Source organism: Sorex fumeus, unplaced genomic scaffold (assembly GCF_029834395.1).
Source record: "Sorex fumeus unplaced genomic scaffold, SorFum_2.1 ptg000087l, whole genome shotgun sequence".
Taxonomy (NCBI): domain Eukaryota; kingdom Metazoa; phylum Chordata; class Mammalia; order Eulipotyphla; family Soricidae; genus Sorex; species Sorex fumeus.
Window position 1 is genome coordinate 6,852,651 of NW_026606144.1, and position 27,906 is coordinate 6,880,556.

Consider the following 27,906-nt stretch of genomic DNA (forward strand, 5'->3'; position numbering starts at 1 on the left):
TTTCTCTGGTGCTTGTGATCTGTTAGAAGGAAAATGGAAGTTGGGGGGGCCCTGGGGGGCCCTTGATGCCCCCGGCCTCACCTCATGCTACCCTCTTGATAAACAAAAACAAAAGCTTTTCCGGCTTCCTCTTCTAACCTACTTTCCCTTGATGCCCGCAGCCGGCTGTGCCCCGATGGAATTTTCCGGGTGAGCTCCGCGCCAGCACTCATCTTTCGATGAGTGGAGTGATAAGTTGGCTTTGGGAGAAAGTTTTCGGCCCAAATATAGAATTGACACCTGCTCGCCAAGACAGACAGGCGCAGCTGTAAATATTGGGCTGGGGTGAGTCGTGCCACCGGGCCTCTTGCATTTCTTCCTCTCATGAATGTATAAATAGCTCCAGGTTCCTCCCAGGGACCCGGTCTCTCCTCGGGCAATCAGCTAATGGAGGTGCACAGGGAAATTGTTTTGTTGTTCTTTTCTGTTTTTAGATCTGGCAAACCCTTCCGGCAGTTCTCTGGTGAATGAGCAGTTCTGTCTGGCGGAGGTTTGCTGGAGTCTATAAAAACCCCAGTGTGGGGAGCGAGAGCCCTTCTTCCTCGGCGTCGGACCTCCTGTCAAGTGGGTTGTTTGGATCAAAATGTGCCAGACTCCCCCCCTTGCCCCCCACCGGGTGGTTCCGGAGCCTGGGGTCTGTGTCTGAGTGAGGTTGCCAGCTGGGGGAGTCTGGGGCCTGGAAGGGGAGCTGCTCATTGGGAAAAGGACCCAGGCCCGGGTGGGCCCTTTTGGTTTTGGCATTTTGGTTCTAGCGGTATCTGGCAGTGCTCGGGCACCTGTGCCATGCCAGGGATCAGGCCTGGGCCTGTCGTCCCCCTGGGTCGGCCCCCGGCCCTTGGAACAAGGTGCTTCACTGACCCAGCTGTCTCAGCGGCTGTCCGCGCTGAGTGGCCGAGTACAGCAGAGAAGCCAAACCTTACGGAGGCATGAACGGGCTGGGAGTCAGGTTTGGGGCTCTCCACAGTGGGTGACTCCAGGGAGCAGGAGCCCAGCTGTTTGCTCACCTAGCCTCCGTGTGCGAATTTCATTCTCAGACCCACCTCATGGCTCCACACAGCTGCCAGTGCTCCAGCTATCACCCCTCCTCCCTGGCAGCCGCAGGAGCAAGCAGGGGCTTTGTCTGCTGTCCGGGCTCTCTCCAGGTGCAGCCTTCTCAGAGGTGCCACTTGGTTGGGAAAGTTCTCTGCTGTGGATCCCGCTTTGGAGGTTTGACTTTGTCCATCCAGGTCCCAGGCCCCCGTTTGGGCCTCCGTCCCCGAGAGCTTGCCCAGTGCTGGTCGCCAGCTGCTTGGTCAGCACTTGGGGCTCAGGGAGGAATTCTCTGTGCACTTCCCGGTGGACAGAAGGTCCTCTGATGTGGCCTGGCGAGGGGCCAAGAGGCCGAGGTGGACGGGGTTCCCGTGCCCGCCTGCCCCAGCCCCCTGGCTCTCGCCCGGCCCTTCTGTTCTGGCCAGCGTGTCCAGCCCAGGGGCGTCTCGGGCTGTTCCTCTAGGGTGACAGGAGTGCCAGGCCAGGCTGGACAGTTGGGTGTGTGGGTTCCCCGGAGCCCCTGAGGGGGATGGGGCCGTCTCCACCTCTGTCAGCGGGTGGGCCCCAGTGTGACCACGCAGGGGGGGCTGTGGACCTGTCAGGGGCACCCGTGTTCTGGCCTGGCTGACAGGGACTGAGGGCAGAGCCATTCCGGGTGCTGAGGGCCCTGGGCTTCCTCCGGAGCTGGGCCCATCCTGCAGACCAGCAGGGCAGCCTGGGTGGTCAGGAGGGAGCAGGGGCACCTCCCAGTGCAGCACCCAGGGGAGACCCCATGCCCACGAGCTGCCCCCTCCCAGCCTCAGCCCCTGGCACTCTGAGCCCCCCTCTGCCTCAGGTTTTGCCTCGTGTGCTCTCCCTCCCTTCCCCTCCCTCCCTCTCTCCCTTCATCCTCCTCTTCCCTCCATCTTTACCCCTCTCCCATCCTCCCTTCCTCCCTCTCCCTCCTTCCCCTCTCTTTCCCTCCCCCCTCCCTCCCTTTCATGGGCCACACCCAGCCCTGCTCAGGGATCCCTCCTGGTGGGGCCTAGGGGACCACCCTTGTTGTTGGGGAAACAAACCCAATGCCCCCGCCCCTGCCCTGCGCTGGCTCTCTGGCCTCTCCTGTTCTCTCAAGCCGTCTCTAAACAGCCCCCATTGACCTGCCTGTCATTTCCAGCCACTTCCTAGCCATGCTTCCAAGTCCTCACTACAGCACTTCGTTCCTTTTTGGTGGCTATGTGCTATTCCACTCTGCACCAGTGCCACCACCTTTTCTTCCTCTGTGTTGGGCTGTTTTTCTTTGACCGTGTTGGGCTAGTGCAGGCACTCCTCTGGACTGCCCAGCCTCGGTGTGAGGACTTGACCCTTCTTTTTTTTTGTGGGGGGGTCACACCCGGTGATGCTCAGTGGCTCTGCACTCAGGAATTATCCCTGGCGGTGCTCAGGGGACCATAAGCGATGCAGGGAATCGAACCCGGTTCGGCCGTGTGCACGGCAAACGCCCTACCCGCTGTGCTATTGCCCCCCAGCCCAAGGCCTTGACCCTTCTTGGCCGTTCTTGGCACTACCGGTCCAGAGGCTCAGGGACGGAGGGGAGGGGCGGGGCCAGCTTGGCCCAGAGAGGGCGAGCTGTGGAGGGACGTGGCCAGGACACCTTTAGGGGCGGAGCCACGGAGGGGCGGAGCCACGGAGGGGCGGGGCCAGGGCACCCTGAGGGGTGGGGCTATGGGGCGGTGTGACCAGGGCGCTCCAGAGAGGGCGGAGTCGCAGAGGGACCACCCAGGGAGGGGTGGGGTTTCCCGAGGGAGATGCTCTTGGCCTCCCAGAGGCGCCTGGGTGTGGCTTGTCGGGTGTCGGACCCTGGGCACCCCGCCTCCTGGCTGCGTCTTGTGTTCACCTCCTTGGTGGCACACAGTCCGGCAGTGCCCACCGCACCAGGCGGTGCTGGGCAAGGGGGGGTGCCCGTGCCAGTCTGTCCCTTCCCCAGGGCTCCCCAAGGGCCAGGGTCGAAGCTTCTGGGCTCCTCACAGAGAAGGTGCCAGAAGCCTGAGTGCGGGGAGGGAGGCGCCAATGCTTGCATTTGTTTTTCAAACCCAGGCTGATTGTGTTTGCATTTTATGCTCCTTTTTCTTTTTGCCCCCTCAAGGGTCTGACTCGTCAGAGTGAAGACTCGGGAGAATTTCTGAGGTTCTCACGTGCTCTCTCTCACGTGGCCGCCGCTCCTTGTCCAAACAGCCTCAAATTCGAGCTCTGCTTGCCCGGCTTTCCTCCCCGTTTCTTTCCTCCAAGCTCGGAGCTGTTCTGCTAAGTTGACTCCCAGGTGCATTAGCTGTTGATTTTGTTATTTGTTCATTTATTACACAGTGCATCCAAATAGCTATTTTTATAAGTCAGGCGATTCTGTTTTCTGGACTTGATTCTTAAGAAAGATTTTTTTGTTTGGAGAGCTCTGAAGCTGGGGAAAGACACGGAAGAAAGGGAAGATATGCGGAGATCAGAGGCCTGGGCTGCTCCGCCCACAGCCATCACCCGCTTTTGCGGTCCTACTGGAACAGGATTGATTTAAGAACGTCCTCTGGAAATAATGGCGTTTGGGGCCTTCCTTTTAAAAGTTTGAAATTTAAAAGTGCTGAGAGTCATTAGGAAGAGGGGAGTTTGGGAATTGATGTGGGGAGGGGAGGGTGGAGGTGGGCTGAGGAACCTGCGTGACCCAGCAGAGCCCGCCAGACGCCCAGGTGCTGCTGTGTGTGTGGGAACTGGGTTCCATCTGGGACCACGTGGCCCCCCAGCACCACCAGGAGTGACCCGGGCACTGGAATATGGCCCCTGAACCAGAAGGAAAAAACACCCCAGATCCCAACCCTAACACAGCCCTACAGAACACAGCACCTCCTCCCGCCTTGAGTTCTGTGCTGAGAAGGCGGATGGAGACTGAGCTCCTCGCCCTGAGGAGACTTGGGTGTTCTAGACGGATGCTGAGTTTCAGTCCAGCATGGATTATGGTAGCGACATGGCCAGAGAGTGTTTGATGCATAGTATTAAGACATATAGCATGGGAAGTCTGGGAAAGCTTCCTGGAGGAGGCAGTACATGGATAACTCAGTTTTGGCTTTATTTTTCCCACTTTCGGGGTCACACCTGGCAATGCTCAGGGGTTACTCCTGGCATTGCTTGGGGGACCATGTGGGATGCTGAGGATTGAACTTGGGTCAGCCGCGTGTGAGGCAAACACCCTACCCACTATGTTATCATTCTGGTCCATGGATAACTCAGTTTTGAGATGGACGTGGGGATGTGATGTAGAATCTCAGGCACCGGGATGGTCAGAAGGGTCCCGTGGTCTCTGATTTGCTCTGGCATGAGCCCCCTCAAGGAAAGAGCTAAGACTCTGGAGTTGGAATTGGACTGTAGTCATCGTTAGGCTCCTTTGGATTTTACGAAAGAAAATCAAGGTCAGATTCTTAAATTGATCTTCCCTCAATTCCCTCCCACTTTCTGACTGTAGAGACAGGAAAAGCTCAGGGTCTAGCTTCAGGCACGGCTTAATGCAGGAGCCTGGGACATTCCATTGTAACTTGGTCACCTTCTGTGTGTGCCTTGACTCTGTGTGACCTCTCCACCTCTTCCATCACAGTGTGGCCATGCTCGTTGGCACTTACAGCAGGGCTTGATTTCCCCCGGGGTGGGGGTGGGGGGTTGCCAAGCATCCGGGAAGGAGGGTGAGATTTGGAAGGAGGGGGCGGGGCCAAGCCATCTTGCTGCCCCCCTCCTGGGCTGCCCCTGCGTTTTCCTGGGCAGTGGGCTGCTGGCCTGGCGTGTGTCAGCGAGGGTGGTGGGGCATCAGAGTGGGGGGGAGGGTGTGCGGCCAGGACCAGTCTCTGTAGGGCGGTGCCCAGCCGGGGACGGCTCTGGTGGCAGCTTCCCAGTTCCACGGTGGCCCCGGCCTTGGGAGATATCATTGTGCTTGTGGCCTCGAGCTGCCACGTGGCTCCAGGCACCTTCCTGCAGTTTTGCCTCAGGCCTCTGCTCAGCCTCCCCAGAGAGCTGCAGGCCCCTTGTTCTCCCTCAGCACCTGTGGTGACATGCTGTCACCAGAGCTTTGACGGGTGGGGGCTTCCGGGGCCACCGTGAGCCTGTGGCACTAGCCTGGCCTGTGCCACGTTGGCCATCAGCCACAGCAAATTCAGGGGCTTCTCTTCAAATATCTGCCGCAAGCTCAGCCCGAGGCTCACAGGGGTGAAGGGGAATCTGTATCTGGGTGATTTGCTTCCGTGTCGTGTTAAGTAAGAGGAGCGTTGTGGGTATCACAGCTACCATACGTCGGAGTCACGATGAGCAGAAATGATTATTCTGAGATCTGCAAAACAGCGTGCACGGGAATAGCTGCCGTCTCGAGCAGGAGCGCAGCTCCCCGGCTGCTCCCGCTGGCCCCTCTCCTCGGCCCTGCCTTTCTGTGGGGTAGGTGTCGGGTGCAGGAGGCTTGAGGGGCGCCCTGGGGCTGTGTGCGTGTGTCTGCATAGGTGTGCATGTGTCTGTGTGTGTGTGTGTGTGTGTGCACCTGTGCCCTGCTGACCCAGCACACCAGGTGGCCGTGACTGACAGTACCTCCCGTGACCGGGTCACTCTGCTGCTTGATGCCAGGTTCTGTGCCTGGGATAAACTGTCCACTGCTGGGAGCTGTTTGGAGTACGAGTGCCCCCTCCCCCCGCCCCTCCCAGTGCAATGCGAGCTGGATTGGGGGTCGGTAATGTGCGGCCTGGGGCGGTGGGCTGCTGGGAGCCCCGTTTATTAACAGGCTGTCCTGCCGGATGTGGTGTTCCGGAGCAGCGTGCCAGCACTAAGATGGTGATTACTATTATTATTTGCACGGTGGCATTTGGAAGCCCTTATTAAGTGATTCCCATTTGCTTCGTCACGAATGCACAAGAGGCGAGCGCGGGACACACTCCGTGTCTGGGACACACGCGGCGCTGGGCCTGGGCCGCGGACACCTGCTGGCTCGCCGACGTGCCCGCCTTAGCCTCGTGGGAAGCGGGTGGCCCGCGCTGGAGCTGAGGCCCCGCGTTCGGCGGGCCTCCCGCGCCCTCTGCTCCTGGGGAGACGGTGATGGATTTCGCCGCCCGGAGGAATCCATCATCCCGGCTCGCTCTGCTCGTTAGGCGGCCCCGTGTCTCAGCCGTGACACCGCCGCGGGCTGGAGCGTTTCTCCACATCTCCCAGCGGGAAAGCCGCCGTGGACGGCGGGGTTTTCTGCTCCTGCTGGCTCCGGGAGCGGGCTGGATATTTTTAGGAGACGTTTCATGGAGTGGCAGGAGAGGGAGTGCGTCTGGTCTGGGAGGCGATTCTTCTGCCTGCCTGTCCCCCACTGCACCCCTTCCCGAGTACTCGGCTCCTTGCCCCTTCTCTGTGTCGTCCACCCCAGAGCCCCCGGCCTCGCCTGGCGTGCTGACAGCTACGGCGCCCGGCTGCAAGCCCGCATCCTCCATCCCTGCTGCGCGTCGAGGCACGGGCCGGGCCAGAACCTCCGTGGAGGTGGGTTCTGCCGGCCACAAGGGTCCCCTAAGGTCAGCCAGTCTCTGCTGCCTTCTCTTACTGGGCATGGCTGCAGGAGCAGCTGACACATCTTCAGCCCTGGGGACCAGGGATAACATCCAGGCCAGCCAGAGCCTAGCAGTTCCCCCCGCCCCCCGGCCAATCAGAGCATGGCAGTCCTCCTGGCCAATCAGAGCATGGCAGTCCTCCCGGCCAATCAGAGCATAGCAGTACTCTTGGCCAGTCAGAGCCTAGCAGTCCTCCTGGCCAATCAGAGCATAGCAGGTCTCTTGACCAGTCAGAGCCTACCAGTTCTCCTGGCCAATCAGAGCATGGCAGTCCTCCCGGCCAATCAGAGCATGGCAGTCCTCCCGACCAATCAGAGCACAGTAATTCTCCGGGCCAATCACAGCATGGCAGCGCTCTGGGCTAATCAGAGCATAGTAGTCCTCCTGGACAATCGGGGAGCCCCTCGCCAGCCCATCAGCCCAGGTGCCCCCAGATCCCTCCTGCAGGGCTTTTGGCAGCGTCTTCCCTGGGCTCAGCGGACCCAGTGTCAGAACTTTCGTGGGGCAGGGGTCACAGTAGCCTCACTGCAGGGGCGGGGGAAAGCGGCTCCCCTTCTCGCTCCCCTCCATCGAGCGTCCCTTTCCAGTGGGCTGGGTTTCCCGAGATGTGCAGTAAAAACTCAGAATGAGACAGGGAGGTGCCCCGGGCACGCCCTCCAGTCTTCCTTTGGATTTGCATGTGGATTCTGTGCAGAAGCAATGGAAGAAAACCCCAACCGGCATGCTTTCTTATTCTAAGAAGCAAGCCTTGGCTCTGGGGTCAGGAGAGAGTGAAAAGCAGCCCCCCCAGCCCCCCTCCACAGGCCGCTGAGCCCCTGGCTGGCAGTTTAAGTAACGGTGCTGCAGCCCTGGCCTCCCTGAACTCTTCTTCCTTCAGTGGGAAATCAGGAGCGGGTGGGAGGCCCAGCCAAGGAAACAAGGCCCTGGCAGCCCCTGCAGAAGCCGCCTCGACCAGATGAATTCAATTTAGCCTTATTTAAATATCTTCAAGCTAAAAACAGGTTGATCGCAGGAGCAAAATGAGAATGAACTCTGCGTGGAGACTCAAGTTATTGTAATATTTGAGATGGGTTACCAGGGGGCATCGTGATTACATTCCCATTGTTCTTTTACTCCACTAACTTTATTATCTTTATCTGGATTTATATAGCATTTGATAGAGTTTATATCACTAGTTGCGAGAAAGAATTTGAATGTGCTTGGAGCTTTGTATCCAAATGCTCCCCAAGAAAGGGCTAATAAATTATAAAGCAATCTGTCTGTTCCACTTAGAGGCGTGAGCCCAGGAGCCGGGTGCTCCGTGTGTGGCCTCCTGCTCCAGCCTGGCAGTGGTCGGCTGCTCTTCCTCCGCCACTCCTGCCTCCTGACCCAGCAGGGCACTCCACCTCGTCTTCTCCCTGGGAGGCCCACGCGGGATGCCTCTGTTTTACTGACCCCCAGCCTAGCCCCTGACAAGAAGGCACTGATTTAAGTAAAGGTAGAGGCTGGGATGGTTTGGACTGGTGTGTGTGAGTTGGAGAGGAGGCGGGGGCGGGCTTGGGCTCAGTTTGGGGGCATCTCTGGGCAGGTGTGTGCAGGGCTGGGCGGGTCTTAGCATTGGGGGTCAGCCTCACTCTGGTCTCAGGGTGCCCCGAGCTTGGGCTGGGCTTACAGAGAACAGGGAGACTCAGTGGCTGCAACTGATCATGGGTCCAGGTGGTCAGTGCCCTCCTTGCTCGCTGAGAGCGGGCTGAACCCTCTGATGACAGCCTCTCACCCGGCCCTCTCCCAAAACTCCTCCCTCTCTTGCATCATCGCGGGAGCCCTTTGGGGGCTTCTCCACACGAACACCACTCCCAGCGTGGAGGGCCGAGCGCCTTGCATGCTGGTGTTGCCGTGCAGGGGGTGGGGGTGGGGGGTCTTGTCTTCCTGGTGTGTGGGGGATGCTGCGTCCCCACCCCCCACCTCCCCTGGCCAGAGAGACGAGAGACAGGCGCGAAAGCTCCAGAAAATCTCTTTAATTTGGGTCGAATCAGGAGAGTTTTGAAATTCAATATCAAACATCAAATACTCTGGCAAAGCACTTTGGAAATTAAAGAGCTTCCATGGGAAATGCACTTCCTGGGACGCTCTCGCGAGGAGGGGCCTCGCATGGGGCGGGCGCCCTGAAGCAGCTGATGAGCGTCCCAGGCCCTGCGGGGACGGCAGGCGGCACTCAGGGGGGCGTGGGGCGAGACCACGTTGCTCACTGCCTGCTGCTCGTCTGTCCATTCCCCTTCTGAGTGGGATTTGGGTACAGAGAGTATTTTGGGCCAAATACTGCCAATTCAGCGCCAGTGCTGTGGCTGGGGGAGGGGCCGAGGGGGCGGAGGGGGCTTTGGCCAGTGGCTGTGGTGCAGTTTGGCTGAAGGGGATGAGTCAGCTCAGCCCGCTAATGGGGTCACTTTGGAAATATTGACCCCACGTAGCTGGAGTTGATTTTCCCAGAAGAGCTCACACTTGGATTCCCACGGGTTCGTGCAAAAGGCCCCAACTTTATAATACGACCATCAAATTACAATTAAAAAATAGTGCGTGTGTGCATATGTGTATGTGTGTGCATACATGTGTGTGTGTGTGTGTGTGTGTGTGTATGTGTGCATGTGTGTGCGTGTGGTGCGTGACAGCAGCTGGTTAAGGCATGTGCCTTGTATGTGGCATTCACTGGTTTAGTCCCTGAGCACTGCCGGTGCTGAGCACGCAGGGGACCCTGACACTGCGTGAGGGGTGGGTGGGGACAGGCGCGTGTATCGGACTGTCAGCCTACTTGGCCAGGAATCACTGGGAGGGCCCTGGATGTACTGGGCCCACCCAGGAGCCCCAGGCAGTGGGCAGCAAGCAGAAGACCAGCTCTGGGCACTCAGTGCCATCGGGCACCATCACTGGTGCCAGGCCTTGGAATGCTGCAGAACTTTCTAGAACCTGTAGTTGGAAGGCGCCTGTGTGGGCATGCAGGGGGGTCCCGCGGGGTCTCACTGGGAGCCTGCTTTGCCCAGCGAGCCCGGGCTGTGCTGGAATTCCCGCTGCTCTGCTGGAATACTCCTGGGGGAGAGAGGGGGGCTGGGCATCCCTGCTCCTCCCCACACCTTCCCTGCTCCACGTGCTGGGACCTGCTTTCCCACCTGTCACCACGTGGGAAACGGTCGCCTCAGAGCCGCCTCCAGTGGACGCTTTCGTCCCAGCCTCTCCCTGCACCCACAGGTGTGCTCTGTGCCGAGAGGGAGCCTGGACTCAGGGGCCAGCTTCCACTGGCCAGCGGTGGCCAACTCTCTACCAGTCAGTTATGGCCAGCTCTCTGTCAGTCAGCGGTGGCCAGCAGAAGGGGTGCAGAGACGGTGCCGGATCAGCCGAGCTGGCATCACTTCCCCCTGCCGTGGCCCTGGGATGCCTTAAGCAGGAAACTGTTCTGGGTCCTAGTCTGTCCCCGTGGCCCTGTTGGATGCTCCGTTCGGAGCTTCATGGCTTGGTGGCTCTTCACCTGCAGTGGAACCCAAGGGCCCTGGGCCCCTTGCTGGAGCTCCCTGGAGCGGCTCACTTCGTCTTTCCTTCCTGGGCCACCCCCAGCCTGCCCAGCCCTTGGCTCCATCTCCCCGGCTCTAGAGAATAAAGCCTTTAATCAGTCCAGCGGGGTCTAGCCCATCCCGGCCGGGACAGTGGGAAGGGGGGACGTCCCTTGACCTCAAGGGTGAGCGGGACTAGGGAAGCAGCTTCCTACCCCCAACGCGGTGGCCCCGAGGCTGCTGTGTCCATCGGTCACGCCAAGGAGCTGGGCGGCCACCTTGGGCCTCTCCCCGCTGCCCTGTCCTCAGTGCTGGGGAGAAGCCGGGTCCTTCGGGGCCCGTGTCCTGCTGCCTCACGCCGATCACGTGTAAACAGCAGTGACCTACCGACCTTTTGCCCCGCGGGGCGGGCGCTGTGCTTCTCAGTGTCCTAGTGCTCAGGAAGAGCCGGGCCGGGGTCTGGTCGGGGCTGGGGAGGGGTGGAGGGGGCTGGGCAGGAACCAGGCACCGGGAACCTGGTGAGGACACTTGGGCGAGCCCTTGGCCCAGGAGGTGGGTGACTCCCTTCCCGCACACGCCGCCCTCACGTTTGTTTTGTTTGCTCGTCAGCCCCCTGGGTGGGCCCCGGTGCCCCCAGGCCGGGGTGACCCTGTGTCTTCCTGCCTGTGCCCGTCCCTGTCTGGGGCTGGGGCGCTCTGCATCCTTCTCCTGCTCGGAGGGGACTGGACCGTGGAAGGGCTTGGCAGGAGCCCGCCCTGTCGGCAGCGAGGGGGCAGGGCGGATGCCGACAGAAACATTGTGTGTGTGCATGCGCAAGTGTGCACGTGTATGAGTGTGTATATGTGGATGCGTGCATGTGTGTATGTTGTATACATGTGTATGAACAGGTGTGTGAGTCCGTGCTTGTGTGTGAGTGCATGTGCGTGTATTTTTTTTTTTTAATTTTTTTTTCCTTTATTTTATTTTATTTTTTTTAAAGTTGTAGATTTACAATTTTTTGTGCTTTGGTTTCAATTATACAATGATCAGATACCCATCCCTCCACCAGTGCCCATTTTCCACCACCATAGATAATATCCCTCCCACCCATGTGCGTGTATTTGTATGCGTACGTGTGTGAGTGTGCATGTGTGTATGTGCACGAACATGTGTGTGAACATGTGTGTATGTGCATGTGTGTGAGAGTGCCTGTGTGCATGTGTATAGGCATGAGCATGTGTATGGGCATACTTGGGAGTGTGCGTGATCATGTGTGTGCATGTGTGAGTGCCTGTGCATGTGTGTGAGAGTGCACACGTGTCTGCACGAGCATGCGGGTGAGCACGTGTGAGTGTGCGTGCGTGCGCGTCACGAGCCCCAGTTGCCCTGCTGTCTGCTGCAGGCAATTATCAGCTCTCTCTGATTCCGTTCAAGGTGACTGTCAGAAGCGTGCCCGCTCTCGGCTGCCGGGGCGCGCGCCTGTCTGCATACAGATGCCGCCGCATCCCGGCTCTGATAATTGCTCCCCGAGGCTCAGCTTCGTGATACTAAAGGGTCTTTTCTTGTCCGACAGTCCTGCTTTGGCCTGGGTCTTCGAGGCAGTCGGTGGGGCCAGGTGTGGATTTGCCCCTTTATGCCTTCAAGTTTCCCTTCCTTGGAAGGGTTTGTGCTGTGCAGGGCGGCTTGCCATGAGGGGCTCTGACGAGGGGCCGTGTGGGGAGAGGGTCCCAGCAGGAAGAGGCACCATGGCTCTGAGGATGGCTTGGTGGGGCCCCCAAGCGCAAGGCTTACCTACCGTCTTTTTAAAAAAATTTTTATTAGTGAAACACCATGGGGTACAGCTGTAGACTTACAAATTTTTGTGCTTGGATTTTAGTCATACAATGATCGAGTGCCCATCCCTCCTCCAGTGCCCATTCTCCACCACCCTGATCCCAGTATCCTGCGCAGGGCCCACATGCCCGTCCCCCTGTGGCTTGATTCCCAACCCCCATCCCCCTCATCCCACCCCGCCTCTGTGGCAGGGCATTCCCTTTTGTTCTCTCTCTCTCCCCTTTTGGGTCCTGTGGTTTACAAAGAGGCATTGAGTGCAATCATCTTCGGTCTGTAGTCTACTTTCAGCATGCTTCTCCCATCCTGGGAGGATCCTCCCAACACCTTTACTTGGTGCTCCCTTCTCTATTTGAGCTGCCTTACGTACCGTCTTAAGCAAGAGAGAAGTATATTTCTCCCTGTTTTGGGGGTTCCACCACACCTGGCAGTGCTCGGGGCTGGCTCCCACCTCTGTGCTCAAGGGTCACTCCTGGTGGGCGCAGGGCACATGTGTGGTGCAGGATTGAACCAGAGTTGGCCACCAGCAAGGCCAGCCCGACACCCCTGGACGTGCCAAGATCACGTTTTGCTTGTTTTGGGGCCACATCTGCCTTGCGCAGGGGTTCCTCTGGTTCTGCACTCAGGAATTACTCCTGGTGGTGCTGGGGGGACCATATGGGGTGCCAGGGAATCGAACCTGGGTCGACCGTGCGGAAGGCAAACGCCCTCCCTGCTGTACTGTTGCTCCAGCCCCCTAAGGTTGCTGGCCGCGCAGGGCCCACATGCCCGTCCCCCTGTGGCTTGCTTCCTAGTGTCCGGAAGGGCGGGCCACATCTTGCCCGGACCCCCGAGGCCTCAGGGCTGCTCTGTCACATGGGGCCTCTTCTGCCGCCTGCCCCCCACGGCCACGGCTCCAGCCACACCTGTGTCCCGCACCCGCCGTGTCTGTCCTGTCTCTGTGCATCTCAGGCCTGACCGTGCCCAGCGTATGCTCTGTGCCCCTCCTGGCTGCCCAGCTGCCCGGTGTTTGCTGTGGAAGGGCACTGTCCGCTTGCCTGCAGCTCTGCCCGCACTGCTTCCTCGTCACCCCGAGGGCCGTGGCCTCCGCCGCTTGAGAAATGGGGGTGGATGGAGCGGGCCACCCTGGGGACGGCTGGGGTCTGGGGGTGGACGGGGCTGGGGGACGGCCGGGGTCTGGGGATGGATGGGGCTTGGGGATGGCCGGTGTCTGGAGGTGGACGAAGCCGGCCACCTTTGGGCATGGGCCGGGGTCCGGGGGTGGACGGAATCGGCCACCTTGGGCACGGGCCGGGGTCTGGGGGTGGATGAAGCCAGCCACCCTGGGAATGGGCCGGGGTCTGGGGGTGGACGGAGCTGGGGGACAGCCGGGGTCTGGTGGTGGATGGAGCTGCAGGATGGCCGGGGTCTGGAGGTGGACAGAGCCGGCCACCCTGGGGATGGCTGGGGTATGGGGGTGGATGGAGCTGGCCACCTTGGGCACAGGCGGGGTCTGGGGGTGGACAGCGCCGGCCACCCTGGTTTCCATGCAGCGGCCATTTCCCCCACGGCCCCAGGCGCCTGCGTGAGTGGGCCTTGTGGTGGCCTCCCCCTCTGCTGGGCGTGGGGGTGCCGAGGGCCTGCCGTGGCTTTATGCCCTTTGTTCGTGGTGCTTCAGGGCGCCCCCACTCGGCCCACGGCCTTTGTGCCCGCTGCTCTCTGTGCCAGCCCAGCCCAGCTGTGGCACCCAGGGCCTTTGTCTCTGCTCCTGCCTTGTGTTTTGTGCTTTGCCCAGGAGGGGGTCCACAGTGCTGATCTCTCCACCCTCCTCACTGTGCTCCGCAGCCCCCCCCCCCCAGCCCCTCCTCGTCGCGAGAGGCAGCACGTCACCCGCTCTGGAGCCAAGTGGCGCTGTGGCGAGTGGACGGGCATGTGGGCCACTGGTGAATAGCGCCGCCGTGCGCCCCCGTCTCGCGTGCTGGCCAGCTGACATTTCCCGGATAGATCCTCGGAGACGGAGCTGCCGTCATATGGCCACTCTATTTTGGGGCTGGAACCGGCTCCTGACCGTTTCCCCGGGGCTGCGTCCTCTTCCCTGCAGCCGCTGCCTCCCGGCGTGGGCGCCCCTCATGGGCTCGGATGGTCATTTTCCTGATGGCCAGTGTCTGCCCGCTCTGCAAACCTGGGTGCGTCCGCGGGTGGGTTGTGGCTGCTGAGTTCTCGTTAGGACTCGGGCGCGCCCCTGACCCGCTGGTTGCCGCGTGGATGTTGCGGTTTTCTCGCTGGCCGCATGCTGCCGTGGGCTCTGCCGTCCTGGGTCTCAGGTTTGGGTCCTGTGAGTGTGACTTTCCTCCCCAGCTCCCACGAGTGGCACTGTCCTGGGGAGTGAGCCGGCCAGCTGGAGAGGAGGGATGCTGCCGCAGAGCTGGGCCTCTGCAGGGCTCACAGCTTCACTTTCCCTCCAAATACTCAGACACCTGAACTGCATCCCCGGGAGAAACAAATCCAAGTTTTTTTTTTGTTTGTTTAGCACAGCAGTAGAGTATTTGCCAGGTTCAATTCCTCTGCCCCTCTCAGAGAGCCCGGCAAGCTCCCGAGAGTATCCCGCCCGCATGGCAGAGCCTGGCAAACTCCCTGTGATGTGTTCGATATGCCAAACACAGTAACAACAAAGTCTCACAATGGAGATGTTACTGGGCCCGCTCGAGCAAATTGATGAACAACAGGAGGACAGAGGATAGTGCAGTGTTATTTTTTCCCCCTTAAATCCATGGTTTTGAAAAGCTCAGTCATCCTTGAGAGTTCTTAGAAAGCATCCCTTCCCCAACTCTGAATTTGATTGTGAAATTAAAAATGTGAAGAACACAGGAAAATAAAAACCACTTAGGAAAAAAAAAATCCCTTTAAGTTACTTTCTCCCTGATTCTGCATAATGTATATTGATACATGCGCGCGCGCGTGCGCGCGCGTGCGCGCGCGCGCACACACACACACACACACACACACACAGACCTCCCCACCCAGGATGACTAACTTAAATGTGAAGTCTTTCATCTTTTTTTTTTTTAACATGAGATTTGAGCATATTCCTATGTCCTCAGATAGTCTTCCAGATTTATTTTTAAAGACAGCACAGTACTTTTCCCGAGGACCTATCTTTTAAAATGTAACCACCCCCTATATTTTGGAATCATTAGGTTGTTGCTGATTTATTTTTCACTGTGATGCTTTTTCTTGCATTTGTTTTCTTCTTATAAATTTTTCAGAGCATACTTCCTGGCACATATGTCTTTTAGAATATTTTTCAGTTTTCCAATTCACGTTGAGAGTTGTTTAGAAAGATGACCTGTTGATATCGCCACCAACAATATGTAAAATCTTTCTTTTTATGGCACCTTTATGATAGTGACAATCATTAGCCATCTGTTTGTTTGTTCTTTGGGCCACACCCAGTGATGCTCATGTCTGACTCCTGGCCCTGTGCTCAGGAATCACTCCCAGCGGTGCTCAGGGCACTTTGAGACATCAGGGGTTGGACCTGGGTCGGCCACACGCAAGGCCAGCACCCTCCCCGTTGGACTCTCTCTCTCCAGCCCCAGCGACATTATAAGTTTTTCGGTGTCAGTTTGAGATTCTTGTTCCTTTCAGACTTGTGGGATTATGGGGTCAGAGTGACAGCACAGTGGGGAGGGTGTTCGCATTGCATGCGGCCGACCCGGGTTCGATCCCGGCATCTATAAGGTCCCCTGAGCACTGCCAGTAGTGATGCCTGAGCACAGTCGGGGGCAGCCCTGAGCAGCGCCGGGTGTTGCCCCACACCAGACTCCTAGGGCCAGGAGGAGCAGGCGGGGCTCCGTGATGGGTGCAGCGTCGGGGGGGGGGGAATGGGGCGGGGCTGAGGCTCGTTTGCTCCCCCGGGTTCCAGACTGGGAGGGTTTGAAGTGAGGGTCAGAGAAGCAGCTCCCCAGGACACAGGACATGGCCCCGCCTGTGCCAAGCTGGGTTGTCCGGGCCGGTTCGTGCTTTGGCGCGTTCCAAGTCTTGGTCACCCGCCCTGGTTTCCAGCTGCCCCTGAGGGTGTAGGACAGCCGGAGGATGACCCAGAGCCCTGTTCACCTTGCTGATGCGTGTGTGTATGTGTGTGCACGTGTGTGCGTGCATATGTGTGTGTGTGTGTGTGTGTGTGTGTGTGTGTTTGTGTGTGAGACCCTGGAGCATCTCTGTCACGTCAAAGGATGCCTGGCTTGCCTGAAAGCCCCCTCTGTCCCTGGAGGGGTCCCTAGAGGGTGGTGCACAGAATCAGGTCCAGAGACACAGCTGGGCACTGCAGGGCCCTGACAGAGGTGCTGTGTCTCGGGGGCAGGGAGGGGCGAGAGATTCTCGTGCAGGTGCCCGCTGGCTGGTGGCCCACGTCGGGTGGGGGTGGGCAGAGGTGGGTGAGGTCCCCAGGGGCTCTGAGTGAAGAGCTACCGGGGCGGCCTCGGGGCACGACAGGTCACAGGTGGCACCACATGCTGGCAAATCGGGTGGCCCTACCCTGCCCACGGCGAGACCCCCGCAGCCCCCGGGCGCCCACCTGCTCCCGGCTGTCCTGCGCCCTCGGCTCTGTCAGCACCTGCAGGAGGAAAGTGTGCCCGAGCTGGCGCCGTGTCCCCGTGCATGTGGCGCGGCATGTGAGCCAGATTATTTTTATTTATGAAAGCTGATTCACGGCCGTCTCCATGGCGAAGGGGGGGGGTGAAGGCAGAGGAAGGCGCCGCGTCGCGTTATTAAGTGACCCGGGAGCGGCCAGGGGCCTCACGCCTGCAGGGTGTCTCCGCGTGGCCGCATGGCCGCTCGGCAGCTGCCCTCACAGGCTTCCCCAGACACACAGCCCCCCGACCGGGCTCCTCTCGGCTCCGACGCGGCCGGCGGCGGCTGTGTTCTCGCTCTTGCTCGAGCACTTTGGAGGAGTCCTCCAGCTCGCTTGGCGTTGGCGCGTCTACAGGCTCGAGTTCAGGACAGGGGTCTGCGGGGGTCAGGCATGACAGGCTGGACAGGGCCCTGGGCGTGTCCCTCGCCAGCAAGCCTGTGGCTGCCATGGGTTGGCAGGGCAGGGGCCGGGAGCCCCTGGGGTCTGGGCGGGGGGGATTGTTCTGAATCCGTCATGAGCTGTTTCCCCTATTGATACAAACATCCGATACAGTCTGGTAGATCAATTAGGCACGCAGGGAATAGCGGCAGGAACTAATGAGGAAGCAGAACAAGTGACCGAGTCCCGCAACCCAGTGTCCTGCATGTGCCCCCGCCCCCTCCCCTCCCTGCCTCTCCCCCTCCCCTCCCCTTTCTCCTTCTCATTCATCCTCGTCCTCTCTCTCTCCCTCTCTCTCTTTCTCCCTCCCCCTCATCTCTTTCTCTTTTTCTCTCTCTCCCCTCTCCCACCCATCTTGGAGCACTTTACACCCAGATAATGAAAACCTCGCAAAGCAAAATCACGGGTGAAGTGTGTGTGTGTGTGTGTGGGGGGGGCACTGCTGTGCCTCAGTTTCTCCAGATAGGACCAGCTTCCTCCTGTCATCTCTGGGAGGCCCTTTAGGTCACTCTGGGCTGCACGGTAGGCCACGTGTCTGCCCACCAGCCCCGCCTGGTCTCCCCTCAGAGCAAACCTCCCCAGCATCCCAGCTCTCTGTGGGGTGCCGTGCGTCTGGGTGCCGGCCACCATGAGAGCCTTCTTGGGACCTGCCTCTGGGACCCCCCTCATGAGCGGCATGTCTGTTTCTCCTACAAGCCCCACGTGTGCTCATGCATACCCACACTTACATGCACTCACACACACTCACACATGCTCCCACACTCTTACACATGCGCCTGGTTACACACTCCCACAATGCTCACCCATGCTCACATACACACTCTCAGCAGTGCTCACATGCTCATGCACTCACACCTGCTCACACACACTCACACTCTCACACGCTCACACACACATACACACACGCTCACATGCTCATTCGCCCTCAGGCCCCCGGCCGCCAGCCATCAGCACTGTGCAGTGTGTGTGCCTGGTCCTGGCAGCAGGCAGAGGTGGGCTGGCCTGGGGTCCCCTGACTGTCCTCACTGTGAGCCATGTGTTCCCATAAGCCCCTGGCCGTCACGGCGCCCTGGGGTGGCTCCTTGTAGACTCAGCCATGCGTTCCAACGAGGCCCGGAGCCGCCTGTCCAGCCACTGTGGGTCTCCAGCCCTGCTGTGCCGCACCCAGGTCACTGGGAGAGGCCCCCACGAGCCCGGCCACTGGACCTTGGTGAGCTTGTCCCGGGGACCAGGGCAGAAGCGAGACGCCGCCCAGATCGCACTGGGCTGGCCGAGGTGGGAGAACTTTCTGGAAGGCAGTGGGGGGTCATTCCATGGTGTCCTGGGCAGGTCGTGACTCCATGTCTGGAACTATAGTGGCCGGAGCTGAGTGGAAGGATGGAGGATGTGGCCACCCGGCACACAGAATCCCGAAGGGCAGCGCGGGCCGCTGGACGGGTAGCACTGCTGCCTGCCCAGGTCAGCGCTGACGGAGCAGGATGGACAGTGAGACCACAGGAGGGAGAGGACACTGCCCTAGGCAGGCTCCTGTGTGTCTGTGAGGGCTCAGGCAGGGCACAGGGACGCCCAGGACTGCATTGGGAGGGGCCTCTCCCCCTCCCACGGGACGTCTGTGGGGGGCCCCCCCCTGGGGCTGAAGGGACCTGTGGGTCACTGGGGCTGGTGTGTGTGTGTATGTGTGTGCGCGCGCGTCAGTGTGAGTGTGTGTCAGTGTGAATGTGTCAGTGTTTGCATATATGTGCAAGTGTATGTGTGTAACTGTATGTATGCAAGTGTGTATGTGTATGAGGTGTGTATGTGTGTGAGTGTATATGTTGAATGTGTTCATGTGTGAGCATCAGTCTGCACACTGTGTGAGAGTGTGTGTGAGTGAGTACGTGTATGAGTGTGAGTGCGTGTATGTGAGTATGTGTGAGAGTGTGTGTATGTGTATGAGTGTGTATGTTGAATGTGTGTTCATGTGTGAGCATGTGAGTCTGCATACCATGAGAGTGTATGTGTGTGTGCATGTGTGTGAGTGCGTGTGTGCATGTGTGTGAGTGTGTGTGTGTGTTGTGTGAGTGTGTGTGTGTGCGCACTGGCACACATGTGCTAGTATAGGTAGATGTGCGGGTGTGGACAGGCAGCTGGGGTGGCCTCTGTCCCCTCACCTGGCCTCTGCCCGTCCTTCCTGCTGTCCCTGCTGGGCCTCTCTGTCGTGCCTTCGCGTCTGACACTTGTTTTGTCGTCTGCTCGTCTGTTCCCTTCGGCTGTGTCCAGGGGCTCACGTCTTTGTGTGCCTCTTCTGCATGTTCTGATCAGGGAGGTCCCGTGGCTGCAGGTGGCCACGTCCTGTGTCTGGGACTATAGTCACCTGCCCAGACCACGTTCCTGTTCCAGGCTACGGGCTCGGCCGTGGTCACTGGGCACCTCGTACTCTGGAACTGGGACTTGCCTTGTGCTGACCTGCTTCCGCCCGCCGGTGCTCACTGGGCAGTGCTCAGGAGCAGAGTGTTGCCGAGGGGCAGCCCTGGGCCAGGTGGGCGTGCTGGGACTGAGCCTGTGGCTGCCCCCTCCCGGCAGGAGCCCGTCCCTCAGCCCTCGCCGACACCTGACAGTTAAACCAGATGAGAGAAAGAACCGCCCGCCCGCCGGGAGGCCGGGCGGAACCTGGGGGGAGCTCGTCTGCCTGGCAGCTCGCGAAGACGGGCCTGGGAGACGCGGGGGTCTCAGGAGCGAGATGCGTCGGGCAGGTGGACACAGGCCAAAGAGAGGCTCCAAGCGCCTCCACCATCTGCCGCCGCCCGCGGTTCCGGCGCTCGCTGTGCCGCCGAGCGAGGCTTAATTCAGATTTATTGCCGACAGCTCTCAGAAGGGCCCGGATTCCTGCCTCGGCGAGGGAAGCTCCAGCAACTCCAACTTCCTGCCCAAAGGAGCGGGGTCTGCCTGCCCAGCCCCCGCGGACCCCCGCCCCCGCCCCCACGCCGGCCCCCTCCCCTGCCACGGCCATCTGTGCTGTATCCCTGGCACAGACCCTCCCTTCGCTGCCAGCTGCCGCGGGGCCAGGGGAAGCGGCACCTCCCGGCCTGTCCTCATCCCTCACACGTATCAGCCCAGGGATTGCGGGGAGTGGGGGGGGGGGGACGCGAGTGGACACACGGTTCTCGAACCCGGAGCAGCACGGGAAGACGAGCCGCCGCTGCCAGCCTCGAGGGACCCGCCCGCGCCGTCAGCCCTGGCCAGGGCCAGCAGCTCCGCAGGGGCCGCCCCCCGCCCCCCCGTTAGCCAAATGAAGACAGATGCACGCGTAAAGCGCAATGACACGGCAACGCAAACCCTAAAAGTGACAGAACGCTCTTTCCCTCCATCTTAGGAAGTCTAATAACGGATTAACTGCCCGTGACCCGCGAGCTTCGCTCCAGGCTTCCCTTGGTGTCGGGCCTTTGTAGATCATTAGCTGGCAGCAGACGGGCGTCCCCTGGCGTCGGGACATACGGCCGTGGTCACCCGCGGTGCTGACAGGTCACAGAGATGGGCCAGGCAGGGCCCCGCAGGGCTGCGGGAGCCCACCAAGGTGGGGAGACGGGGGAGGGGTGTGTCTCCACCCCAGGGGCCTGTCCAGGGCACACACAGGGTCCAGGTGTGTCCACGCTGAGCTGCCCACCTGCGGGATGGCAGTGTGGGAGGAAGCGCGTCCCAAGCCGCTGCCCGCTCTGAGAAATGCAGGTCAGGGGCCAGGGAGAAGTGGGCGGGACACGGACGAGGCGGGAACAGAAGTCCTCAGGCCATCAGGACCGATACAGTCGCAGGGACATTCCCCCCCAGGACCCCAGGAGTGGCCCGTTCACGTCCACTGTGAGCACTCTGCTGGGGGTAGGTGTGAACTGCATCCCTGAGTGAAGGAGCTGGACCCGGGTTTCACTCCAGTCAGAGCCTGTGGTGGTCAGTGGTGCGGCTGGGCCGCGGGGTGGGGGACGGGCTCAGGTGCCAGAACCCCGCTCTCCCTGGGGTGCTCAGCGACGCCTCCATCCTGCCCGTCCCCGAGGCAGCACAGGGCCGAGTCCCGGGTGAGTTAGCAAGAGCGTGGCCCGTCGGCCGGTCACTGCAACCAACGTTCCCACAGCGGCCGACGTGAGCCCAGGGAGGGGCCGGGGCTGGGGCCGGGGATGCCGGCTGCTATCTGCTCTGGTTGGGTCTGTTCATCCGGGTCGACATGCAGCTGGCGCTGGGTTAGGGCAACGGGCGTCAGTGGGGGTGGGCTGAGCCTACAGGTCTCCAGCTGTGCAGAGACCCTCGCTGGCGCCCGCTGAAGTGGGGCTGCCTGTGGACAGGCCAGTGCCGACCGCACCGTGGGCCCCAAGTTATCAAGGGAAAATGCGAACCTGAGCCTCCCACGGACCCAGGAACTGCTGCCACACCCCGAGGTCTTTGTGTGTGTGTCCATGCGTGCATGCGTGTGTGTGGGGGGGGGGGGTGAGGAGGCCGGGAGCTGTGGTTCCCCGGGCCTGGTGGTCGCTCTCGTGGCAAGCGCCTCCATTCTGGCACTCGTATGATCCGAGTCTGTTTTGTTTGATTTGGGTTCATACTTGGTGGTGCTCAGGGCTGACTCCCAGCTCTGTGTTCAGGGCTGACTCCCGGCTCTGTGCTCAGGGCTGACTCCTGGCTCTGTGCTCAGGGCTCACTCCTGGCTCTGTGCTCAGGGTCACTCCTGGTGGTGCTCAGGGTACCTTATGAGGTGCTGGGGGTCGAACCCGGTTGCCTGTGTGCAGAGCAAGTGCGCTGCCCTCTGTCCGTCTCTCCGGCCTGTGCTCGCTCGTCCAGCCCAGACCTACAGAGCCGCTGTGCAGTCTGGGGGGGGTGCGGTCCTGATCCCCGTGGCCTCCCTTCCGGGGGAGATGGACCCCAGGGCTGCAAACCCGGTGCCTTCCTGTACCCTCTGGAGCTCCTGGCCCCAGAGCTGGGGACCGTGAGGGGACGGGTGTGACTCTCAGTTGCATTGCAGGGCAGTGTCTGCAGGCGGCAGACGGTCACTTTCTTGCGCCATCCTCAGGCCGGGGCAGTGGGGTTGCTGTGGCACACGAGCCCCTGCGCCCAGCAGGGAGGCGGGCACTGGGCTGCATTCCAGGGGAGTGAGGGCCTCAGTTTCCTGTTTCCGAGCCAGGTTGCAGCCTGCTGGCCCCGGTGGTGTTGGTCCCGAGCACGGCCACGAACCTGGGTTCCGTCCGGGGGTCACTGCTTGTCCCCACGCTCTCGACCACACCCCCTTTGTGTCGACCACACCCCCTTTGTCACTTAGCTTTCGGGTTCCCCCGTGGTGTTCAGGGGACACGCGGCTCTGGGGGTCTTGGGGTCTTGGGGCTGCTGCGGGTGGTGCCGGGGGGCCCTGCGGCACTGGGGACGAGCCTGGGGCTGTCTGAGCTTCCCTCTGGCCCAGCCCCCGTCTGGCCTGCGCCTCCTTCAGGCTGGCTCCTGGGATGCTCGCAGCCCTGCTGGCTGGCGGGGACCAGGCTAGAGGCTCTCGGGGGGTCACTGCCCTCGACCTTGCTCCCGGCGTGGAACCAGCGTCTGGCCTGGTGCTAGTTGCCTGGCAGGTTGACATCAGGCTGTTGTGCAGAAGGGCCTGAGGCCAGATGTGTCCCTGGGGACAGTAGTATTGTGGGGCCCCCCGGGGCCCTGGGCTCGGGTGAGCACTGCGTGAGCTCTGGGCATAAGCACTGTGAGAGTTCGGGCGTGAGCACTGTGTGAGTTCTGGGTGTGAGCACTGTGAGCTCCGGGCATGAGCTCTGTGAGAGCTTGGGCGTGAGCACTGTGTGAGCTCCAGGCGTGAGCACTGTGAGAGCTCCTGGTGTGAGCACTGTGTGAGCGCTGGGCGTGAGCACTATGAGAACTCGGGCGTGAGCACTATGAGAACTCGGGCGTGAGCACTGCGTGAGCTCTGGGCGTGAGCGCTGTGAGAGCTCGGGCGTGAGCACTGTGTGAGCTCCAGGTGTGAGCACTGTGAGAGCTCTGGGCCTGAGCACTGTGTGAGCTCTGGGCACAGTGCCCCCTCCTCTGGCAACGCTGGCCCCTGTATGGGCCCTGCTGGGTGCCCCCGTCTCATAGACACCCAAGTGGCCAGGACGCACTTTCCTGCCCGCTGCCCCGCCCCGACCACCACCCAGTCCAGAGTGCTCAGCTGGGGCAGCCACCAGACCCTGGGGGTGGGGGGGCCCGGGGCTCAGCGTGCGGCTGAGAGCGGCTCAGCTCTGGGGCTTGTGGGCCTGGGGCTCTGTGGACAGACCAGAGGCTCATGTGTGCATATGTGTGCGTGTGGGCGTGTGTGTATGTGTGTGTGCAGATGTGTGGTGTGTGTGGTGTGTGCACATGCACGTATGTGCATGCATAGTGTGTGCGTGCACATATGTGTGCTTGTGTATGTGTATTTGCATTTGTGTGCACGTGTGTCTGTGTGGTGTGTGGGTGTGCATGTGTGTGTGGTGTGTGTATGTGTATTTGCATTTGTGTCTGTGGCGTGTGTGTGTTCATGTCTGTGTGTGCATGTGTGTTGTGTGCTTGTACGTGTGAGTGTGTGCACAGTCGTGGGCTCTGGACTCAGCCTGGGCCTCCCTGTGGCTGTCCATTGTGCTGCTAGTGGCGGGGGGCGGGGGGGGTGGGCAGCCACTCGGCCAGGTGATGTCAGCGGCCCCAGGTGGGCCTGGGCTGCAGCCCCTGTGCCTGGGCAGTTCTGCTGCGGCTCCTTGCAGGAACTGGACGTCTGGCCAGCATGCCCAGCCGGAGGCCACGGGCCAGGCTCTGTCCTTTGTGCCGGCCCAAGTGCCCGAGCAGCTGGCATGGCCGGGCCGCGGGCCCTGTGGCACCTGGAGCTGACGGGGTGGGCAGGGCCCTCACCCAGGGTGGAGTGGACAGTCCCTCCCGGTCGGCCACGCCATGGATGCTGCTGCTTGATGCTGCTGACCCGTGTCCTGCTGGTCCCTCCAGCGTCGGATCAGAGCACAGGGGCATGGGTGCGGCCAGCAGGGGGAACCTGACGGGGGGGGGGGCAGAGATTGGAGGTTGGGGGGCATTGCTGGCACGGGGGCTGCGCTGGGCATCTGTGTGGCTGGTGGCTCAGGGCCTGTGGCCTCGCTCCCGGGGTCTCTCCCTGAGTCCTCCCGTGGGCGCCCGGGGTTGTGTGTGGGCGCTGAGGTCCTGGTGCAGAGACCAGGCGTCTGCGTGGACACAGCGGGGAGCCCAGGTCTCCCTGGATGGAGGCTGGGGGGGCCCCCGGGTCCAGGGTTGCGGGGTCCAGAGCGGTCCTGAGTGGCTAGAGGGGCCAGCATGTCCACAGGGCCCAGGGCGTCCTGGTCCACCAGCTCTGAGTTCTGGTCTCAGCCTCCGGGAGGGGTCTTGGCAGGGAGCCCAGCTGGCCGGGACATCTCCACCCCGCCCGCCCGCCCTTCGGCCTCACCCCGTAGGGACCGGGCAGGGAATGAAGCGGAGGAATCGCGGGCGTTAAATTTAGATTTCTTCTGTCGGAGCTAATTGTAATCTTTATTTGGTCCCAAGCGATTCCTTCTTATCGTTCTTATTATAGCTGAGAAAATTAATTTTTATTCTGCCATAAAGGTGGTGGTAGTAATCCGGGTTCGGGCGGGGGATTACTTTAATGAGATTTGTGGGTTAGCTCTGAGGCAGTCGGCGCCCCCGGCCCCTGGGACCTGGGACGGGCCGCATGACGTGAGGCCGGGAGCGCTGGCCAGGGGTGGGGGCTGTGCAGGGCACAGACCAGGTATGTACAGGGCGGGGGTGGGAGGACTAGCATGTGCCTGACTTAGAAGCCCCCGACACTGTGTCCGCGGGGAGAGCAGTGGCCCCCAGGGGCCCAGGGTTCACGAGCACCAGCCCAAGGAGTGGGCATCCGGCCATCATCTCTGCAACTTTGCAGGACCCTGGGGGCTGCCCAGGGCCTCGCTGCCCCCTCCCCGGTGCCCAGTGCTGTCCCTTTGTGGTGGGGCCTGGTGTGGCACCCGCTGCTGCCCCCGGCTGGGTTTGGGGGACCCATCTTGGGCCTGTTTGCCCTTTGGGGGAATCATCCCTCGCCGATGCTCACCCACACTCTGGATCTCAGGATCCCGGAATCTGCCGGAAGAATGCCCCTCCCCCACGACCCTGTTTCAGGTGCCACTGGGAAGACTTACTGGCACTATTGGCACAACAACAGGCACAGGCGAGGCGGGGCTGCTGGCTGGTGGACAGCTGTGGAGGCGGTCAGGGGGCCACACGGGCCTGGGGCCCGTGTGAGTCCTGCCCCTGCGTCCTGCGTCTTGGCTCTCCTGTCCCGGCTGGGCTCAGGTAGCCCAGAGGGCACTTGGGCGAGGCCGGACGACCCCGAGGTCAGCCCCTACCCTCGTGTACTGCCCCCATCCGCCACCCACTCACACCCCGCTCACACTCCACGGCCCCCAGCCCCACGGCCCCCACACAGTGCTGCTGCCTCGCCACCAGGTGGCGGTGTTGCCGCACGGGCAGCCCGGCAGCAGGTGTGTGGGGGGGGGGGCCCTGTGGTGGGGCGGGGGGGCCGCCCAGGGCTGAGCTGGGGGTCCCGCGAGGGGCCCAGGCGCCGGGTGGGGGCGTGGTGGGGGCGGCTTCCGCCCTCACAATGCGGCCCCGTGTCTCAGTACCAGTCCCAGCCATGCTGAGTCAGCGGCGAGAGAAAAGCACTTTTGTTTCCCACGGAAACCCCCAATCTTGTTTTTCCCTCCGGAGGTTCCCCGCGCTGTGTCGGGGAGGAGGTTTTCTTGGGGGTGGGGTCCAGGCGTGGGCCCTGGGCTGGGATGGCGTCACATCACCGAATCTTTGCTTTCTGGTCATAAAACTATCAGAGACATTATTAAAGTATCTCTTAATACTTGATGTCGATGAGTTTCATGCCATCAATAGGACATAGCCATTAGCTCTAGTGCTGCATTTGCAGGATGATCGGACCACACTGTGGAACGAGAATACCCCCGACCTCAGATGTAACTGCACCGTAGCATGAGAATACTTCCTACCTCAGATATAATTGCACTGTATTGTGAGAATACTCCCAACCTCAGATGTAACTGCACCGTGGCATGAGAATACCCTCGACCCCAGATGTAACTGCACTCTGGTGTGAGAATATCCCCAATCTTAGTACTCACTGCAGTGAGTCTGAAAGGGCTGCAGCAGTGGCCTGAGCAAGGCCTGGTTGTGGCTACTATTTTTAGTATTAATGTCCTTTTTCTGTGGGGTTGTGTCCTGGTGATTTCTGGCCAGTCAGGCTGGAGGCTCAACCCAAGGGCCTGAGGGTGTGTTGTGGGCAGTGCTGGGGGCAGTGCCGGTGGGCAGACCCAGGGGTCCTGGTGGTGAGTGGCGCCAGGTGTTCGCTGTCATTGGCTGCTGCAGGCTGGCGCTCCCCCTTTGAGTTCTCTGATGCCCTGGCACTAGTGCCATGCCCAGACTCGTTCACTGGGTGGTACACACGACAAACTTGAGATTGACACTTCCCCCCAGCATTAATCTCTTGCTCTTGCTCTGATATGGCTGGCGCGGGTCCCAGAGGGATGCAGAGCGGGGACGCTCCTGTACGGGGGGCTCAACAGCGCTTCCTCCCAGCCTGTGTGTCAGCATGTGGAAGTGGCCCCAGGCTGGACACGGAGGCAGGTCTTGGGGCTGAGGTGAGTTGTCCCGGTCACCAGTGGAGCCAGGGCGGCCTGGGCTCTGCAGACCGCGGCCATGTGCCCTCCACATGCCATGTCCACCCCCCACACTCCTTTAAGCAGTCTCTGAGATGTCCAGTCGAGAAGGGATAACGGGGTCAGAGCAGGGGGCAGCACCGCCTGTCGGCTCCCAGCTGCCGAGTCCTGAGGGGTGGCCTCACCGCCACGGAGGTCTCTGTAATCCGCTTACCAGTCCGGCACAGCCCCGCCTGGCAGGCCCCTGCCAGAGCCACGCCTGTTCGTCCCGCCGGCACCGGAGTCCATGCTGAGTGCACAGAGGGGAAAGCGTAGGGGTCTCGGACCCCGGCTGCCGTGTGCCCGTTTCCTGCTGCGGGATAGAATCTGTCCCCGGCTGGGGCGTTCTTTCATGGGTATCTGCCGGAAGTGCTGTGGGAGGGGGCTGGCGTGTCAGCGGGATGGGGGGCCCGGGGTGTTGCCAGCCGGCCTGGAATTTCGCACTCGGTTGCAGTTGGTTTGGGGTCCCTGTGTGTTCCTGATCACCGAGTTTGTGATGCCCCGGAAAAGAGCCCGAGAGGGCCTAGAGCACAGTGGGTAGGGCGTTTGCCTTGCACGCAGCTGACCAGGGTTCGATTTCCAGCATCCTATATGGTCCCCTGAGGACCGCCAGCAGTGATTCCTGAGTGCAGAGCCAGGAGGAACCCCTGTGCATTGCCGGGTGTGACCCAAAATGCAAAAAAAAAAAAGAAAGAAAGAAAGAAAGAAAAGCTCCCAAGAAAACTTGGCATTGCCTTCTGCTGGGTTATGGGACTGTGGAGGTGCCCTGTCCACTCTGACACGGCGAGACCAGGGGCTGCAGCAGCGAGAGAAGGGGTCGCTTTTTTTCCACTCGAGAGGTCTGGAATATCAGCATAAGCAATAGGAAGGAAAGAACCAATCTGCGGAGAAGACATGTGGGGCCTTGCATGGATTCTCATTTCCTCTCCGGCCTTGGCAAATCGGAATTTAGGCCTCGCCTTGGCGTCCCTGGGTTTGGTGGGACGACTGAGCCCTCTCCCGCCTGCCCGTGGTGCCGCCCTGTCCCACGAGAGGTGTCCTCACTCTGAGCACTGTGATTCTGGCCGGTGAGTCAGAATGTGTTTGCCTGGAACCATCCGGCAACTCCCTCTGGGGCTTGGTTCCAGCTCAGAACTGACCCGGCTTCTGGGGCTCGGGCCCTGCTT

The 27,906-nt window shown here is 60.9% G+C and overlaps 1 protein-coding gene across 1 annotated transcript in view; it reads left to right on the top strand.

The window, feature by feature from the left end:
* The window catches only part of LOC130039553 (transmembrane protein 132B-like), a 109,896-nt gene that overhangs the window by 21,203 nt on the left and 60,787 nt on the right, over positions 1-27,906 (top strand). Inside the window, exon 5 of the mRNA XM_056131427.1 lies at positions 6,470-6,579. Within this exon, the coding sequence (XP_055987402.1) occupies positions 6,470-6,579 (110 nt within the window). The remainder of the gene's footprint in view (positions 1-6,469; positions 6,580-27,906) is intronic.